This window comes from Drosophila sulfurigaster, chromosome 2R (assembly GCF_023558435.1).
Source record: "Drosophila sulfurigaster albostrigata strain 15112-1811.04 chromosome 2R, ASM2355843v2, whole genome shotgun sequence".
Classification (NCBI taxonomy): Eukaryota; Metazoa; Arthropoda; class Insecta; order Diptera; family Drosophilidae; genus Drosophila; species Drosophila sulfurigaster.
The window spans coordinates 3196289-3213886 of record NC_084882.1 but is presented as its reverse complement, the minus strand read 5'-3'; the positions used below and the strand labels follow the sequence as shown (position 1 = coordinate 3213886).

Below are 17598 nucleotides of genomic sequence, written 5' to 3'. Positions count from 1 at the left end.
CAGATCAAGTTTGTTTAAAATTTTGCCACGCCCACTTTCCGCAAATCAAAAATCGAATAACAAGCGTAATTTTAAAGCTAGAGTTACGAATTTTGGTATAGACAATAATTACTATAGTAGTTATGATTCCTGAACATTTGGTTACGATCAGATAAAAATTGTCGAAGTTATTAAAGAAATTCTTTGTATGGGCAAAACGCCTACTTACTGGGGGTCTTAGTTACTTTGTCTGACAATTTGGTATATTGTGCCGTCTATGGTATATTTTGAATGCGGTACTATATCGATATACCACATATACCATTTGGTATATTTTTTAGTATTTTAGTAGTATATTTGGTATATTTTGAAATATACCGCAAAATATATTGCTTTTATTCAAAAGGGTAGTAGTATCTCACAGTCGAGTACACTCGACTGTAGCTTTCTTACTTGTTTTGTATTATTTTTTTGTATTATTTATTTGGAATTATGCATCACGAAGCAGGAGTAGGCCGAACCACTTCCTTTTAGGGATCCTGCCAACAGTTATTTTTGGCCTTAGAATGCAGGATCACGGTAGGGTGGGCGTCTGCACACAATAATAGCAGTGTTGCATTAGAGAGTGGCTCCGTCTTCTTTGTTAACCTACCTTCCTCTCCTTCACTTTCCCTTCTCTTTCACTATTGTTTAATATAACCTTCCCATTACACTCCTTCTCTGTCTTCTCAATTGTACGCGAATTCTTAATGTATTATTATTATAAGTGGTGAGTCTTATAAGTTGGCCCTTTTCTTGAACCCCATGGTAACAGAGCAAAGCCCGGAGAAGCAGCACGTTCGCCACGCTGCTAAACCTTACACCAGCACCAGACGAATACGACATTAGTGATTCGTTACACAGCCGAGACGATCTTGCCATGTCCGTCTGTGTGCATGTCCGTCCGTCATGCGTAATTTAAAAGCTAGAGTTGCGTATTTTGATATATACAATAATTACTATAGTAGTTATGATTCCTGGTTAGTTGCGATCATATAAAAATTGTCGAAGTTATCAAAGAAATACTTTTGTATGGGCAAAAACGGCTACTTACTAGGGGTCTTAGTTGCTTTGACTGACAATCTGGTATATTGTGCCGTATATGGTATATTATGAAGGCGGTACTATATCGATATACCAAATATACCATTTGGTATATTTTCAGTATTTTTATTTTTGGTATATTTTGAAAAATACCACAATTTTTTGCTTTTATTCAAAATGGGTTGCGGGTATCTCACAGTCGAGCACACTCGGCTGTAACTTTCTTACTTATTTTCCAACCTCAGGTACAAAACCATTCAAGAACCACTCCTCAAATAATTCTGCAATTACCCAAGCTTTGTAATTTGCTTTCCAGTAAACGAGTAATTTTCTCTTGTCTATCTCTTTAAACGCACGGAGATTGAAAGATTTATAAACAAGCATTGGCTTTACTTGAAAGTCGCCTGATGCATTACTACACAGCAAAAGTGTAAAACGATCTTTTTGTGCCTTAAAGCCGGGGGCTACTTTTTCATTCTTTGATAAAAAAGTTCGATTTGGCATTTTTTTCCAGCATAGTCCAGTTTCATCAGCATTGAAAACTTTGTCGGGCAGGAATTCCTCTTCATTAATGAACCCCTGAATTTCTTCTGGGTATGTGGTAGCAGCTTCGTCATCGGCCGATGCCGTTTCGCCCATAAATTTGAGGCTATGAATGGAGAATCTTTTTTTAAATTTCTCGAATTATCCATTACTAGCAACGAATCTATGCTGGAAGAGGGCTCTTCATTTTGCTCGCGTAGTCTAATCCTGAGTGCCGTTTCCTTAAAGATCCGTTCGATTAAAGGGATCTTTTTTTCAATCCAAATGCTAAGTGCTCTTTCCGTTTTCTCTAAAATTTGTGCACGTGCTCTACTGGTAAATTTGTAGATATAGATGACCCAAAGCTTCCTGCTCGTTGTATTTCAGTTTCATTCTTTTTGATAGTGCGAACTGTTGCCTCATTTAAATCAAGGCTTCTTGTTATTTCCGTAACAGTTTGCCCATTGTCTAAACGGTTTAGAATTTTGTTTCTATTGAAATGACTTTTCGTTTTAAAGGAGCTCTGTTCTTTCTTTCTGCCATTGTAAAAGCTGAAATTTATTTATTTTAATTATGTATTCACTTTTTGATTTAATCAAGCTCTACCACCTTTTTACTTACCACAACATTTTTGAAAATTTATTTACGCGTCTACAAAGCTCAATATATTTGCACCTACTAAAACACGCTTTCATTTGACAGATCAAATGTGGGATTCCCCTTTTGGACAAGCAAGACTCAAGCACAAAGGCACTATCGCGTTAATTGACAGCAAAAAAAAATATTTATCGATATTTTGCAATTGTGTAAGAACGAGGTTTTTAGCGTGTTAAAATGGGGATGGCAGCAAAGTTATAACACCCTTTTATCCTATGGGTATCGGGTATAATAATGTATATCTCTTTCTCTTATAGTCTCTAAATCTAGGAGTTCATACTGACAGGGCTATATCGTCTCGGCTGCTAACGCTGCAGCGTGCTGATCAATAATATATACTTTTTTCCGCCGGTGATGTCTCCTTCTGCCTGTACATAAACTTCCTGCCGGAAGAGGGTATAAATATTCTCGTACAACATAGTTCTCTTGAAGTGAAAAGCAACGGAGCGCATACTTGATCTATAGTAAATCTACTGCAATGATGTCAGTGTCGGTTCCAGAAGGATACCTGCTAGTTGATAATCTGGTATATTTTGTACTACGGAGCAGTCACTTTTATTTATTGAATTTTCTCATTGGTTTAAACCAAATATCCTATATAGTTATGATGAAAACTATATAGCATTACGGAAGGTTTGATGAAAACTATATAGGATACTTGATACTGTTTCTGATTGGCCAACCCAATGACTATATCTGGGGTTTTTTAAAGCTTTTTTTATTTTGAGACTTTTTTTAATATTATAATATTTGTAAACAAACACAAAAGAAAAGTATGTGAGTGCCAAAGAGGCACAACATTTTTTTAATCCAAAAAAAGGAGTGGATAGTCACACTCGGCAATTTGCAATTTGTTTTTTACACATTCAGTTAGCCACTTATATAATTAATATAAATTATATTTTAAAGTAATTAGTAATTCGAATTGCAAAACGAAACGAAATGCCGAAATGAAAATTAAATGGCTTTTTTGACATTAAATCGGATCTTATTTGCAAAAGGAAAAAAATAGTTGACTCATTGGTTTATTGTCGTTCTCTTAAGACCGCCAGAAGACCAATTAGCCTTGTAATTATTTTTAAAACGACTAATTTCTGACCCCACCTTAAATTTGGAAATAAAATTTTGCCGTCGGCAACAACAATTTTCGTTTTGGTAAGCGACCGATAAGTCTGCCACCATGAATTATCGCCTAAGCTACTTTTGGTGGAATGAAAAAGCAAGTTAAAAATACTTGTTAATGAAACGGATGGCAATAAATTTGTTGGGTAAAATATGTTTTTTAAAGTGCTAAAATTAAAAAAAAAAAAAATTGTTGAAATCACCGGAATGAAATTCATTAAAAAGTGGAATCTCTTTTTTTGTGGGAAACAGTTGATTACCGTTCAACTGATTTTTTTTTTTTTTAAGTTTCAAATCTTTATTTCCAAAAAAGACAAAAGGCAAATATATTTTTATCAGGGAATGCATAAATCAACTATGCAAGATAAAATTATCCTTATGTAAGTTCTATCCACTCAGGAAATTGGACATACGAAAAGCATTTTGTTCGCGTTGTTTACTTAAGACCAAAACACAAGTCAGCTGTTTCAGCAGTAAAACATGAAACGTTCCGATAGCGAAACGATGAAGGGCAAGAGTGCGACAACCACAACCACTCGTGATACCCACATGATTTTTGGGTGTGTGACAGAGAGCTGCAACGATCACAATTTTTTCAATCATACCCGATCATTGACTCGATTTTTGTGATGCAAAACTTTGCTTCAACGAACATGAATTGATCGTAAGCAAGACTGTTCAAAGCGAACATTAGTTGACTCATTGGTTTATTGTCGTTCTCTTAAGACCGCCAGTGTGACCAATTTGCCTTGTAATTATTTTAAAACGACTAATTTCTGATCCCACCTCAAATTTGGTCATAAAATTTGGCCGTCGGCAACAACAATTTTCGTTTTGGTAAGCGACCGATAAGTCTGCCACCATGAATTATCGCCTAAGCTATGAATTTGGTGGTTTGAAAAAGCAAGTTAAAAATACTTGTTAATGAAACGGATGGCAATAAATTTGTTGGGTAAAATATGAAATAAAGTGCTAATTTTTAGTTAAAAAAATTGTTGAAATCACCGGAATGAAATTCATTAAAAGTGGAATCTCTACACACACAAACAGCTGATTACCGTTCAACTGATCTTTTTTTTTAAGTTTCAAATCTTTATTTGCAAAAGACAAAAGGCTGATATTTTTTGCAGGGAATGCATAAATCAACTATGCAAGATAAAATTATCCTTATGTAAGTTCTATCCACTCAGGAAATTGGACATACGAAAAGCATTTTGTTCGCGTTGTTTACTTAAGACCAAAACACAAGTCAGCTGTTTCAGCAGTAAAACATGAAACGTTCCGATAGCGAAACGATGAAGGGCAAGAGGTGCGACAACCACAACCACTCGTGATACCCACATGATTTTTGGGTGTGTGTGTATGTTTTACTCTGCTTGCAACTGATGAGAAGCACTGGAAAACAAAAATGTATGGGTGCGAGTTGGGTTTAGATATTTGCCACACTTAACGATGTCTTAAAGAAAGCTACTGTTGAGTTATTTGTATTGCATACAAATTGCATTCATATTCAGTCTCATTACTCATTCATTCATTCACATATGCCAAAGCAAAACGTCAAAATACTATGTTACAGTTTAGTGCATTGAAAAGCAAATACAAATTAATTAATTAATTTTGGGGACCATTTTCTTTTTTTCAATTCCCTATTGCGATTAAACACATTTTTTGTGTACCATCTCACAAAATCCTACGATTGAATATCTCCAATGCAGTATGGGCAAAAAGTCCCGAATCGCGGCATTTTTACCATTTTTGAAAATAGAAACATGAAACTTAGTACATATACCTAAAAAATAAAGATCGAATTTCGGATTTTTTCTTTTTTCAATTGGACCACGCCTTCCTTCCCGCCCACCTTACCATGAGGTTATCATTTTCTTGTAAATTTGTTTTAAAATATTTTAATATAATATATTTAATAAAATTAAACTAAATTTATTAAATTAATATATTTTTAGGAAATTCACATTTTAAATTTGATTTGGATCCATGCAAAATTAAATCAAAAATTAATTGGAGCCCAATATAATGTTTTGTGACTCCATACCTTGGTGCCCAGTTAATAATTTATTCTTCACAAAGCTCTTCCTCCAACTCCAGGGAGCTCTGCCCGAAAATTTCGACTTCATTATCGTCTACACATGCCCATGCTATTGGAAGCTAAATATCAGGAGATTCCAAAAGAACCATAACATCTCTTGGTTGGCTTTTTTTATAGTTTAATCTTTAGATTTATAGTTGAAAGCAGTGGGCCAGAGGAATCCAATGCTCTATTAAATACATCTGATATAGTATTCAGACGGCTGTTTTTCCTTGCATGAGAAAACATATCGCGTTTGTACAATTTTTTGCGCTCTTCTGACACATTTTCACGGAGAGCCCCTAGAAGAAGTACGGAGGTTTCCATAATTTGGTGCCAATGTTCCAGTACTTTATGCAAAATTGGAGACATTGGATACCACTCATAAGTATTAATGTATAAGTACATCAAGTACCTAGTAGGTACTACCTACTTTAAGTTTTGATGGGCATACCTCAAACTCATTATGTAGCAATTAAAATTATATAAACACTTTTCAAAACGTCATGCAACAATAGCATTGAATTTTCTGTTTCATAGACTATTTCAAATGCTAATTTTCACTTTAACCTTGGTCCTGCCTCAGTATACGTCAAGCGTTTACGACGCTTTTCGCGAGAAACATCATCTTAAGAAACTCAATTATGAATGAAGATGCAAGCCATTGCGCAGGCTTTTCTGTTGCAGTTTCATAAATTAGTGTTATTCAATCCGAAAAACTGAACAAGCTTATCTTTTATTAAGATTTGCTGAACACCACTTAATTAATTTTCATCGATATTTTGCAAAACAAACTACTTCACAGCAGTTTGTTGGCGGCTGTTGTTACTCCAAAAATCCAGCAACGTTGAATAACAAGACGTAAATACAACTGCAACATTAAGTTTTGCCGTAAATCGGGCAAAAACGGGCAACAATGTTAATCACTATTTGATTGTTAACAGTTTGGTTAATAACATTCAGCTTTAATATTGCCTCGACCGGTCTAGACGCACTAGTTACACTCCACAGTAACACATATACATACATGTGTTACCAGGAACCTAAAAACATACCAACAACACATTGCACGATTGGACAATATATCTCATGTACTAAAAATTTAATGCCAATAATTAATATTACATACCTTGGCGATTAACTTCCATATTCAAGCTTTTTTGTTTGATTTAATATTTGAATATAAAACTGACAGAAAAAATCTCAAATTTTCCCTCAAATTTTTTTTTTTAGAGGGTCCAGACCATAGTCTTTAAATATGGGCGAATAACAAATTATCAACGAAATCTAAAATTTTTTAAAAATATGTTTCAGTATTCTTGAAGTATTCTAATTCAAAAAATAAAGTCAATTTAATGATACAGAACACAAAAAAAAAATGTAAAAATGCCGCACTTTGCGACTTTTTGCCCATAGTGCAATGTCCGATGCGCGATCTTATAATTCCAAAAGGCCAATTTGAGATAATGGACACTCACTTTTAGATTCTACCTTTCTATGGCGATGTTAACCAAATAATGGAGGGTTACAATTCTGTTACCGGTTAGAGCGTGCGAATTCGTCGTGGTCATATAGACAACATATTTCTGTGAATATTTTAAAATGTCCAGCCTATTTTTAGATTACCACTCTTTGCAATTTTGGCACAAAGAAACAGACACAGATGATCTCATCAGGCTCTTGAGATCGGATATACTCATTCCAAACAAAGAAAATTCGAATTTTTTTATTTCAGAAGACTTTAGCAATAAATTTATTTAGTTGAAAAATTACAAATTATTACCTATATAAGTTCATCGACAAATGCTGCTTCAAGTTCAGCAATATACTGATCATCATCACATTTACTTTCGCATATATTAAAGCTCTCTCCGTCGTATGAGTCCTTACTTTTCTGATTCGAAGGTGTTTTAATATGTTGATTACTATTAAAAAGTTCTACTAAATGTAGCTCGTTGTGGCAATCAATATTATGTTGATTTTCAAAAATTATTTCCCTTGATTTATGCATTTTCTGTGTCGGTATAAAATCAGTACAGATTTCGTTATTGGAAATAATGATTTTTGATTCAGAACTTTCGATTGTTTCTTCATGGCTAATATTTTTTTCTATATCTCCGTTGCTTTGTCGTTTAAACAATTGAAATTTTACGTTCGGCATGTTTTCAACATGGAGCTGAAAAATTAAGCTTTCTTTTTGCGAATGTAAAATTGTTTCAATTGACTTTATCATATGTTTGGAAATGGTGCGTAATTTTAAGCATGGATCTTTTGTGTAAGATTCATTTAATATGTGCAAATATATTTCCATGGGTGGAGGATAAGGAAGATTTCGCAATTTAGTAAATGTGAATAAAGATTTATATATTTCCAAACGACAGAGCCAGTCATTATAAGGATGTTGTAGAATGGTAGAATTCTCAAAAATACCGACAGCTATTTCCAATAGTGTGTTGAACAAATCCTATTATAAGCGAAATCATTAACATAGTTCTTTGGCAGTATAATTTTTAACTCACCTTTAATAAAGAAGGTTTTAATAAATATCCAAATGAAACAAGAACCGTTTGTAAGCAACGTAACGCTTGTCGACAAACTAATGCTTTGTTTGTGTTAACGTACATCCCTTCTGTGCCGTTGTTTTTAGTTATAAGTTTGGACTGCAATATTAGAAATTGTAATACATATAGGAAAGATATGGCAAAACTTACTTTTGTTTGACTAATCGTTATATCTTCAAGTATATTTTCAATAAGGTTATCTATCATTAAATCATATCCGCTTCCCTCAACAAATATGGAAAGCCATAAGATAATGGCATCATAAACTTTTATTCTCAGAGAACTAGAAGTAACCAAAAAAAAAAAAATAAGATGAGGTTTATAAGAAATCAGTTCACATTTGTTGTACATGCACACATCCGAATAAAATTATAGACTGTGTACTCGTTCATAGCACTTTTAATGGAAGTATATACATAATTAATAGCTAATCGAATTCAAGTATTCGATTAATAATTTAATAACTAGCGGCAACTAACTTTTAGAGACATCCATCGTGGGATCAGTTGTTTTGAATTAGGATGGAAAAACTCAAATTAGAATACAATATTTGCTGAAATAGATTGATCATAAATTTCTCAATTGTATATTTGACCTTTAATTTTTAAATTGCAAAACAATTTTTAAAATGAGTATTATTCTATATTATTAGCATCAAGCTTTTCACAGCTTCTGTTGGGCTGTGCTTTGATATAAATATTTTTGCTAAAGTTGATATTTAGCTGGATATACATATATACACATCGTTTTTACAAATTTGTTTTAAAACTTCACATTATACGCTAAAATAAATACATAAATATTAATAATAATAAATATTATGTTTTGACTATTATAAACTTATATTGTTGTAGAAAATTTGACTAGATTTTGATAAATATATATCGTTTTGATTACAATTAAATAATATGGAAAAAAAAACAAATTTAATATCTTGCAAGTTAAACAAATAAATAAATAGCTTATTAAATTCTTTTTTCTGGTTGCATTATTACATAATCGTAATTAGTTCTCATCTATTTAAAATTATATTGAATCCTGTTGTAACCTTTCTGGACTTGTCTTGAATACTCGTACTATGTTCAACAATAAATTAAAAAATGATTTATGATCAAGTGGTCACATTAACATTCCTTCCGCTAAAATTCGCATTTGAAATAGCCAAAAGCGTCGAGTTCTTACTTTGCGATAAATACCTGTAGCACTGGAACTATATCTCAACCATTGATTTAAATATTTTTTTTAAGATGCGATCTGTAACTGAATTGAGCCTGTACCGAATATTGTGTGCTGCTTTAAAATTTAGAAATGAGCCGAACGGTTCTAATCTAACGTTACTATTTTGGGGTTGCAATAATGCTATTGATATTGAACTCTTCCGGAGCAGATTTGGCTTGCTATTTTATTATTCGAAAGTTGCAGTACGCAAAATAGTCCGATTAGAGTGAAAATTTTGGAAACCCCAATTTAATTAAACGATTAATGTTTGTAACGTTTGCTAGCTACGTCTGTATGGTTTGATTTGACTGTAACTTTAGAATACAATATACAAAGATAAGAATGTGCAAAAGGTTGATATACCCAAATAACAAATGTGAGCTGGACTCTTACACTAAACGCCTGACTTTCGCTTTCATGCTCGATTGAGAAATTTTTATATAAACATTCTAAAAAATAAACTTACTAAAATTTTTGTTGATATTCATCATGTGTTGACCCTCTTGTGCTCTTCAAGGCCACCTGTAGAACTTCTGTTATCAATCGGAAATGCATCCTTAGTTGAGTGTGGCAGCTTAAAAACAAAATGGAATTACTTTATTGAGATACCAAAGTAAAAAAGATAAGAATAGACATTTTACAAATGATTTGAAATTAAACTATATTAGTAGATGTTATTCAATTATGTGAATAAAAGTTTAAAAAATAACTATCCGAAAATAATATTGCAAAATATTTATATTTTAAGGATTTTTCCCAATTTCAATTCATGACCATTTGGTTGAAATTATATGAGTTACTCAGCATTTATTTTTAAATTGTAGGCTGATTCCAAAATGACTGCATAATTTATACAAAGTGCAACGTCTTCCCGCAACTTAATATTTTATCTCTGAATTTACTTAACTCAATTCACAAATTTGGAACTTCCCCATTCGCGTTTCGGCCGACATTGTTTTACATCTATCAGGAGTGGCACTCGAAATTCACTTCAATTTCACTTGAAGGTCTGTGGCAAGTGTTCGGTATTGAACGTAGTTAAAATTTATTAAAAACAAGTAAAGAAATATTTATTTTATATTCCTTTTTTTTATTATTTTGATTGTGCAATGTGAAAAAACATTTTCAGCGTATGTTATTAAGATTATATGGCAACTCATAAATTGAAAAGTTTGCAGTAAACAAAAAAGTGAAGAAAAAGAAGAGGCTACCAAGATGTGACGTGTTTTCTGTTTACAAAGAAAACAAACAAACAAACATTAACTTTTGCACGGATCGAGTTTTATAGGGAAATATCCTTGAACTACCTCGAGGCGACTTTGGGAAGATAGGCCAACAAAAAATTTAGTAATCACAATAACAATTAAAAAAGTTACTCAAATTTACAAAGCTTCAAATATTGGTGTACAAAAAGTTCGCTTTCTTGTTTGTAATGAAAATCGTAGTCTTTTTTCTAGGAAACGCACAGGATTAATGTAATCATTTAAGGTAGGCAATTTTTATTTCGGAAGTACAACCAGGAATCTTACAGTTTTTTTTTGTAAGTGCCATATAAAATATATATATATCCTGTCGAAAAAAAATAGACCTCTATCTCTTATAGACTCTGAGGTCCAGTGTTTCATACGGGCGGACGGACAGACAGACGGACATGGGTAGATCGTCTCGGCTGTTGATGCTGATGAAGAATATACATACTTTATAGGGTCGGAGATGCCTTCTTCTAAATGTTACATACATTTCTTGCCAGCACAAAGTTATAATACCCTCTACCACCCTATGGGTAACGGGTATAAAAACAAAAAAAGATATTTTTTAATTTGCAATATCAAAACGTTGTGCAACCGTCTTCGTCTCAGTGATACACCAACCCATCAATAGCCTTTTGAGATTAATCACATAACAGGACAAAAGAAAAGTCTATTTTAAAGCATTGTTATGAGCCCCAGACAAAGAAATGATTTAATAAATAAAAGTAATGTATGAAAATTGCCTTTAATTTGGCTGCAAATTGTTTAAAATAAACAGTAAAATAAACTTGCAATAGCTAAAAAGAATACACATCTATACAAACTAAATTGGATAAAGCTAACCAAAAACAAGTAAGAAAGCTACAGTCGAGTGTACTCGACTGAAAGATACCCCGCTACCCATTTTGAATAAAAAAAATATATCTTGCGGTATTTTTCTCAAAAATATACAAAATATACTTAAAATACTTAAAAATATACCAAATAGTATATGTGGTGTATTGATATAGTACCGCATTCAAAATATACCATAGCAACTAAGAACCCTAGTAAGTAGGCGTTTTTGCCCATACAAAAGTATTTATTTAATAACTTCGACAATTTTTATCTGATCGCAAATTTTCAAGAATCAATGACTACTACGATATAGTAATTATTGTATATAGCACAATTCCCAACTCTAGCTTTAAAATTACGCTTGTTCTTCGACTTTTTTGATTTGCGGGGGCGGAAGTGGGCGTGGCAAGAATTTGAAACAAACTTGATCTGCGTGCGATCAGATAAAAATTGTCGAAGTTATTAAAGAAATACTTTTGTATGGGCAAAAACGCCTACTTACTAGGGGTCTTAGTTGCTTTGGCTGACAATCTGGTATATTGTGCCGTCTATGGTATATTTTGAATACGGTACTATGTCGATATACCAAATATACGATTCGGTATATTTTTAGTATTTTTGCAGTATATTTGGTATATTTTGAGAAAATACCGCAAAATATATTTCTTTTATTCAAAATGGGTAGCGGGTATCTCACAGTCGAGTACACTCGACTGTAGCTTTCTTACTTGTTAAATATTTTTCTGTTTGTTTTGTTTGTATATATAATATTAAACTATGGGCGCAACTGACTTTTTATAAATATACATAAATATATTTATTACTTACATAGCAACTAGTACTTCCAAAAGTTCTATCAACTTAGTATGAATATGAGGTAGAAGGTATCCAAGGAATGTATTGCCAAAACAATTTATGTAACTCAATCCTAATCCTCTTTGAACCAGATGCAATATTTTCGTTGAATTTATTAGTTTATTTGAAGGATAGGGATAACTGGAAAAAAATATGAGTCAATCATTATTTATATCATAAATTTAGTTTCGGTTTACACACCTTAACGCTATTTTAAGAAATTCAATCAAATTACTAAAGCGCCTGCACACCTGTGATGCTCTTTCAATGGGGTCTGCATGTAATTTAACCATAAAGTACTCGAATTTGTGCGTTTCAGAAGTCGAACAAGTTGAATAAGCATTTGTATACGTGGGGAATACTTGATTTAAAAGGATGTTTAAATTGTTCAGTATTCCCATTTGGTAGTTTTGCCATTGCATTCTTTCATGCAAATTTCCAGCGGTGTTGGCATTTGTCCGTTCTTGTTGTAACATTAACCAACAACAACCGCTAAGATAAACCACATCTTGGTTGCTGATGTCTAATATGCCAATTAAATATTGTATTACTAAGTTTCTCGCAGCTTTACTATGTCCAGGATAATGTTTTACACATTCTTTTATTGCTTTTAATGCGGAGATAGTACAGCACATTCTTGAGTTTTCTGTAATAAGACTCAAAGTCCCATACAATTTTAATAGATGCGTAGATCCAAACCATTTCGACGTGTCGGCCTCATTTTGGAAATTCCGGACGAGCAATGCTGTAGAAAAAAAAAAATTTATGAATTACACATTGGCTAGATTTGCAAAAAATTAGATAAAATAAATAAAATTAAATACCAAAAAAAATTCTTAAGTGTAATTATGGTATTTGCTCGGAATGGAAATTATTCTTTACCATAAGATGTTTAGACGAAAACACCTCTGAAGGTTGAACTTAACAGAATTTCTTGCGTAAGTAGAAATCCACATTAATATTATAGTAGTTCTCAAACTATAGTCACGATTTTTAGTTCGTGCGATCAAATAAAAAATCCTAGCACAAAATTAGGTAGCCAAAATTTCAAGATAATGTTCCTTCTTTGTAATTCCATAGATTTTCACCAATGAGCCGCAAGTTCCACCACGAAAAGCAGCCCACACCATCAACTTAATGGTTTCCGTATGACCAGTGTCAGTAGTATTCCTTACCATCGGACTGAAAGCTATTTACTTTTGTCTGTGACCATATTATTTGTTTGCACTGAAGTGCGCCATAGCTAATCCATTCCTACCCGTTAGGCGGCGTGATCAAAATTTAATAGTTTCAGCTGAGGTCACTTTACGCCTTTTTTCTGACTTGGAAAACTGTTCGGTTACAAATAGTGATCTTCCCTGCTGACTTGCAGCTCGCATTGCTCGTTTTCACTTTCAGTAGGTAAAAGGTGTCTAACACAACACTCAATAATATTTAAAAGTTTAAAAAGAAAAGATTAAAAAAGTCAGAAGTGATAAACATGTACATACATACATACATAACATGTGCTTGTCATTTATATTAGGAATCATAAAAAAAGTAGTTATTGGGATTGCTAATTGATTTTCTGGGGCATAGTGGGCGAAGCAAACATATAGAAGAAGCATATGCAACAATAATCGCAAAATTGAAGCTCTATCTCTTATAGTCTTTGAGATCACAGTGCTCATAAGGATGGAAGAATACGCAGACATGGCAATATCGTCTCGGCTTTATGGGCTTGGAGATGCCGCCAGTTACACACATTTCCTGGCGGCACAATATTATAGTACCATTCAACCCTACGAGTATTCTAATTTTGGGATCTTTTTCTTGCATTGATTGATTTTTTCCAGTCCTGGTTTGATTTTAAAATTGGTTACATTTGGTGGAATATTAGTAATAGGCATGTGTAAATTATAACAACTTTTCTATCTTTGTTTTCTGCTGTTGGATTCTTAGATGAGCGAAGAAATGTTTTCTCAAAGAAAAAAATAAATTAAATACATTTTTATTTTTGTAAAAAGTTATCAGTTAGATGATGGAACTCCTGTCTTGCCGTTACATTTGAATATTGCTACTTACCCAAAGCTTCATAGATAAGCTCTCCATATAAATTAATTTCCTTTTTATTGCATGCTCTTAAAATAATATTTATCCAAAAATTCGCTTTATTTTGCGGAACATTTTGTGGATACTTATTCAAGCATACAATAAGGAAACGCAATCCAATTGCCCTTGTTTTCGCTTCGGAAAGTAGCGCATTTAAATACTGGGTATGAGACACCATGTCGATCTGTAAATACATACAACACACATGCATGTATACATATGTATGTGCAAATATATTCAAATACTTGTCAATAATTTTATTTATTAACATCAGTCATAACTTACGGTGTGATGGACATCGTCAGTATTGAGATACACATTAATATTTACTCTATTTGACTTCGATAGTGCTTGAATCATATTTGTATTATTAAACATCCTGCACCAGAATTGTTGTTTTCAAAACATGTGCTAATACGATTGTTATTATCGATAGTTAAAAGCAATGTCTATTTTCCTCAATTTTATATCAATATTATGTATGTACGTCAAGATAGCTCCGCAACTTTAGCGTTGCATATCGATAAACAAAATATCGGAAAATAACCTTTATATTTTTGCTCTTTTGCATCTATATTCTCCAAATTGCATGCAGTATATATGCACTAAAATGAACGTGAACCAAAAATTTGGATAGCATTATTTTTACCAAAATCTCGGTTTTGATGAGTTGTCGCCAAATAGGCTTATGACAAGTTATAGAGTATTGTTTTATGAATATGCACTTAAAAATCATAAATTTTCTAGAACCGTTTCGAGATATTTCGGGAAAACTACAATAACCTCAGCTCCATAAATAATGACCACAAAAATTAATGTTGCCGATTAATGACTATAACTTTCTTTGGCTTTCTTGTCTGCCATTTATGCGTTCGTAGATACAACTTCAAGGAAGATATGTAACAATTTTGGTTGAAATCCTTAGAGCGGTTTTTGAGAACATTGACCTTTTGTTAAACCGCCAAAACAAGTTCATTTCGCAGGTGCATTAAGTAACTGGAACCAGCGCGGAATCAGTCAGGCCAGAGCCGACTCAAAGTGGAAGACTTTGGTGTTAAATAACACCCTTTGGACTTTGGCGGGACTTTAAATACTTGCAGAAAATAACTAAATTAAATAACTAAGCTATAAACATAATTTAATAGTACATTTGAATATTCTATTTACATATATATTGACTTAGCGGACAAACAATATGTTCTATTCCATATATGTAGGTCGATCACAAAAAAATACTCTGTGGTGGCGGAAGGTGGTTTCTGCTTAGCACAGCAGTGTAAACAACAAGTAAGAAAGCTACAGTCGAGTGTACTCGACTGTGAGATACCCGCTACCCAATTTGATTAAAAGAAATATATTTTGCGGTATTATTCTCAAAATATATAAATATATATACTAAAAATACTAAGAATATACCAAATGGTATGTTTGGTATATCGATATAGTACCGCATTCAAAATATACCATAGACGGCACAATATACAAGATTGTCACCCAAAGCAACTCAGACCTTTAGTAAGTAGGCGTTTTTGCCCATACAAAAGTATTTCTTTAATAACTTCGACAATTTTTATCTGATCGCAACCAAAAATTTTCAGGAATCATAACTACTATAGTAATTATTGTATATACCAGCTTTAGCTATAAAATTACGCTTCTTATTCGATTTTTTTGATTTGCGGGGATGCCTCCTTCTATCTGTTACATACATTTCCTGTCGGCACAAAGTTATAATGCCCTTCTACCCTATGGGTAGCGGGTATAAAAATCATCTAGAGAATCCATACCGTAGAAGTTTATCAAACAATTCACTACTAAATGCCCTTGGGGATTTTAATACAGCTAGTATCTCATGATATTCCAACAAGAATTTGCCCCTCTACATCCCACGTTTTTATTGATAGTCTTTTTGGAGCATCATTGTCTCAGATTAATGATATTCCACATTGTTAAAACAGGTCTCTAGACCTCATTTTTGTATTAGACGCAGATTTCTATACTCTATCGAGAACCTTTCCAATATCCTCGCCTGAAGATCCTTAGCATCCCACTTTAGAGATTTTGCTGCAGCTTCCATATATTGCGTCAGAGTCTAGTGTACGATGTGGTGAGCGCTCTCGTTGTTTTCGGAATATCTCAAACTGAGTGGTCGTAACTTTCTTAGTCTAGGAACATGGAAATAGCGGTTGAATTTTTGTATACCTCTTTGAACTCGCTATTTAATGCTTGTGATCCATCAAGAATTCCACATATGGGCATTTTCACAGAAAGGTCCACCCCGGCCAAAAAATTGAAAGTTATTGAAAATGATTTTTTTCAACATGATTACATAAAGAAATATTCAAGTTGAATAAACTTGAAAGAATTTTGCATTTATCATTTATAGATTTCAAAATATTCGAATGCAAGGTCGCGCAAACGCACCTCTTGTGACTATGATGTTTGTAGGGCATATGTATTTTGTTTTGATAACAACTTCTAAAATAAATGCATTATGCTTTGACTTTTGCTTTGTAAAATCATTTAGAAATTGCAAGAAACGAAAGAGAACGCAAAAAGTAACATGCGATCACCTATAACGGTAAAAATTTTGATTTGCTTTATCACTTATTTTAATGTCCCATGCGCGACCGAAAAACAACATTTCTTATCAGTAGATCCAAATCACTTGCTCGAATTGCATCAAATTTTTTTTGCAAACAGAGTTTGTGCGTGCAGTAAATATATAAAAAAAAATTTGGAGAAAAAAGAAATATTTGTATTTTTGGTGATCATTTAAAGTTTGTCCCGTGCGCGACCGTAAGTACACAACAATAATTACATAAATAATTTTTGTATATTTTATTAAACTATATAAAATTTTAAATTATTTAAATGTAGATGAGTGTAACGAGTTGCCAAAAAAGAAAAGAAATTTGTAAACGGTAGAGAGATAAGCTGAAGGAAGACCCAATAAAATGGGAAAATTATAAATTAAAGAACAAGGAAAGAATGCAGAACACTAGGCCAAACTGCAAAACGGCGTCGAATCGAATTAATGAAATAGTGGACAACAGGAGACAGTTTGAGCGCATACGTAAGAGCCAATATCGACAAAGGCTAGCAGAAAAGAGAGATGCAGAAAAAAGAGAAGCTGAAAACGATGCTGCAAAAAAGAAAAATCCCTACAAATGCAAGCAAACCTTGGGGAAAGCTGTAAGAAAGATTGAGAATGCTCTGCCAAGAGATTTAGAAAAGAAAGTAAGAGTACTTGAAATTTTGTTAAACAAATTTAAAGAAATTTCCCAAAAAAAGATTACGAAAACTGAATTCGAAAAGACCCTACCAGAGAGCTTAGTTA

At 32.9% G+C, this 17598-nt stretch overlaps 1 protein-coding gene across 3 annotated transcripts; it reads right to left on the bottom strand.

Moving 5' to 3' along the window:
- Positions 1–3543: 3543 nt before the first annotated feature.
- Positions 3544–14703, bottom strand: LOC133837347 (proline-, glutamic acid- and leucine-rich protein 1). Of its 3 annotated transcripts, XM_062268072.1 has the most exons (9): positions 14544–14703; positions 14232–14442; positions 12369–12912; positions 12141–12308; positions 9692–9799; positions 8158–8290; positions 7966–8106; positions 7230–7910; positions 3544–3630 (listed from the first exon to the last, which is right to left on the bottom strand). In XM_062268072.1, the coding sequence occupies exons 1-8, from the start codon at positions 14634–14636 to the stop codon at positions 7230–7232; spliced, it is 2079 nt and encodes a 692-aa protein (XP_062124056.1). In that variant the 5' UTR covers positions 14637–14703; the 3' UTR covers positions 3544–3630. The 3 variants fall into 3 exon arrangements, with proteins under 3 accessions (XP_062124056.1, XP_062124055.1, XP_062124057.1); XM_062268071.1 differs by lacking the exon at positions 3544–3630 and having other exon boundaries at positions 7164–7910; XM_062268073.1 differs by lacking the exons at positions 3544–3630; positions 7230–7910; positions 7966–8106; positions 8158–8290 and having other exon boundaries at positions 9674–9799; positions 14544–14702.
- Positions 14704–17598: the final 2895 nt, after the last annotated feature.

Bases quoted from the DNA above. Each gene is read 5' to 3' on its own strand.
- LOC133837347 (XM_062268072.1), bottom strand. From the start codon at position 14,636: ATGTTTAATAATACAAATATGATTCAAGCACTATCGAAGTCAAATAGA. The intron at 14,443-14,543 runs GTAAGTTATGAC...ATGTATTTACAG, and splicing joins CTGACGATGTCCATCACACC to ATCGACATGGTGTCTCATAC. The intron at 8,107-8,157 runs GTAAGTTTTGCC...CTAATATTGCAG, and splicing joins TAACGATTAGTCAAACAAAA to TCCAAACTTATAACTAAAAA.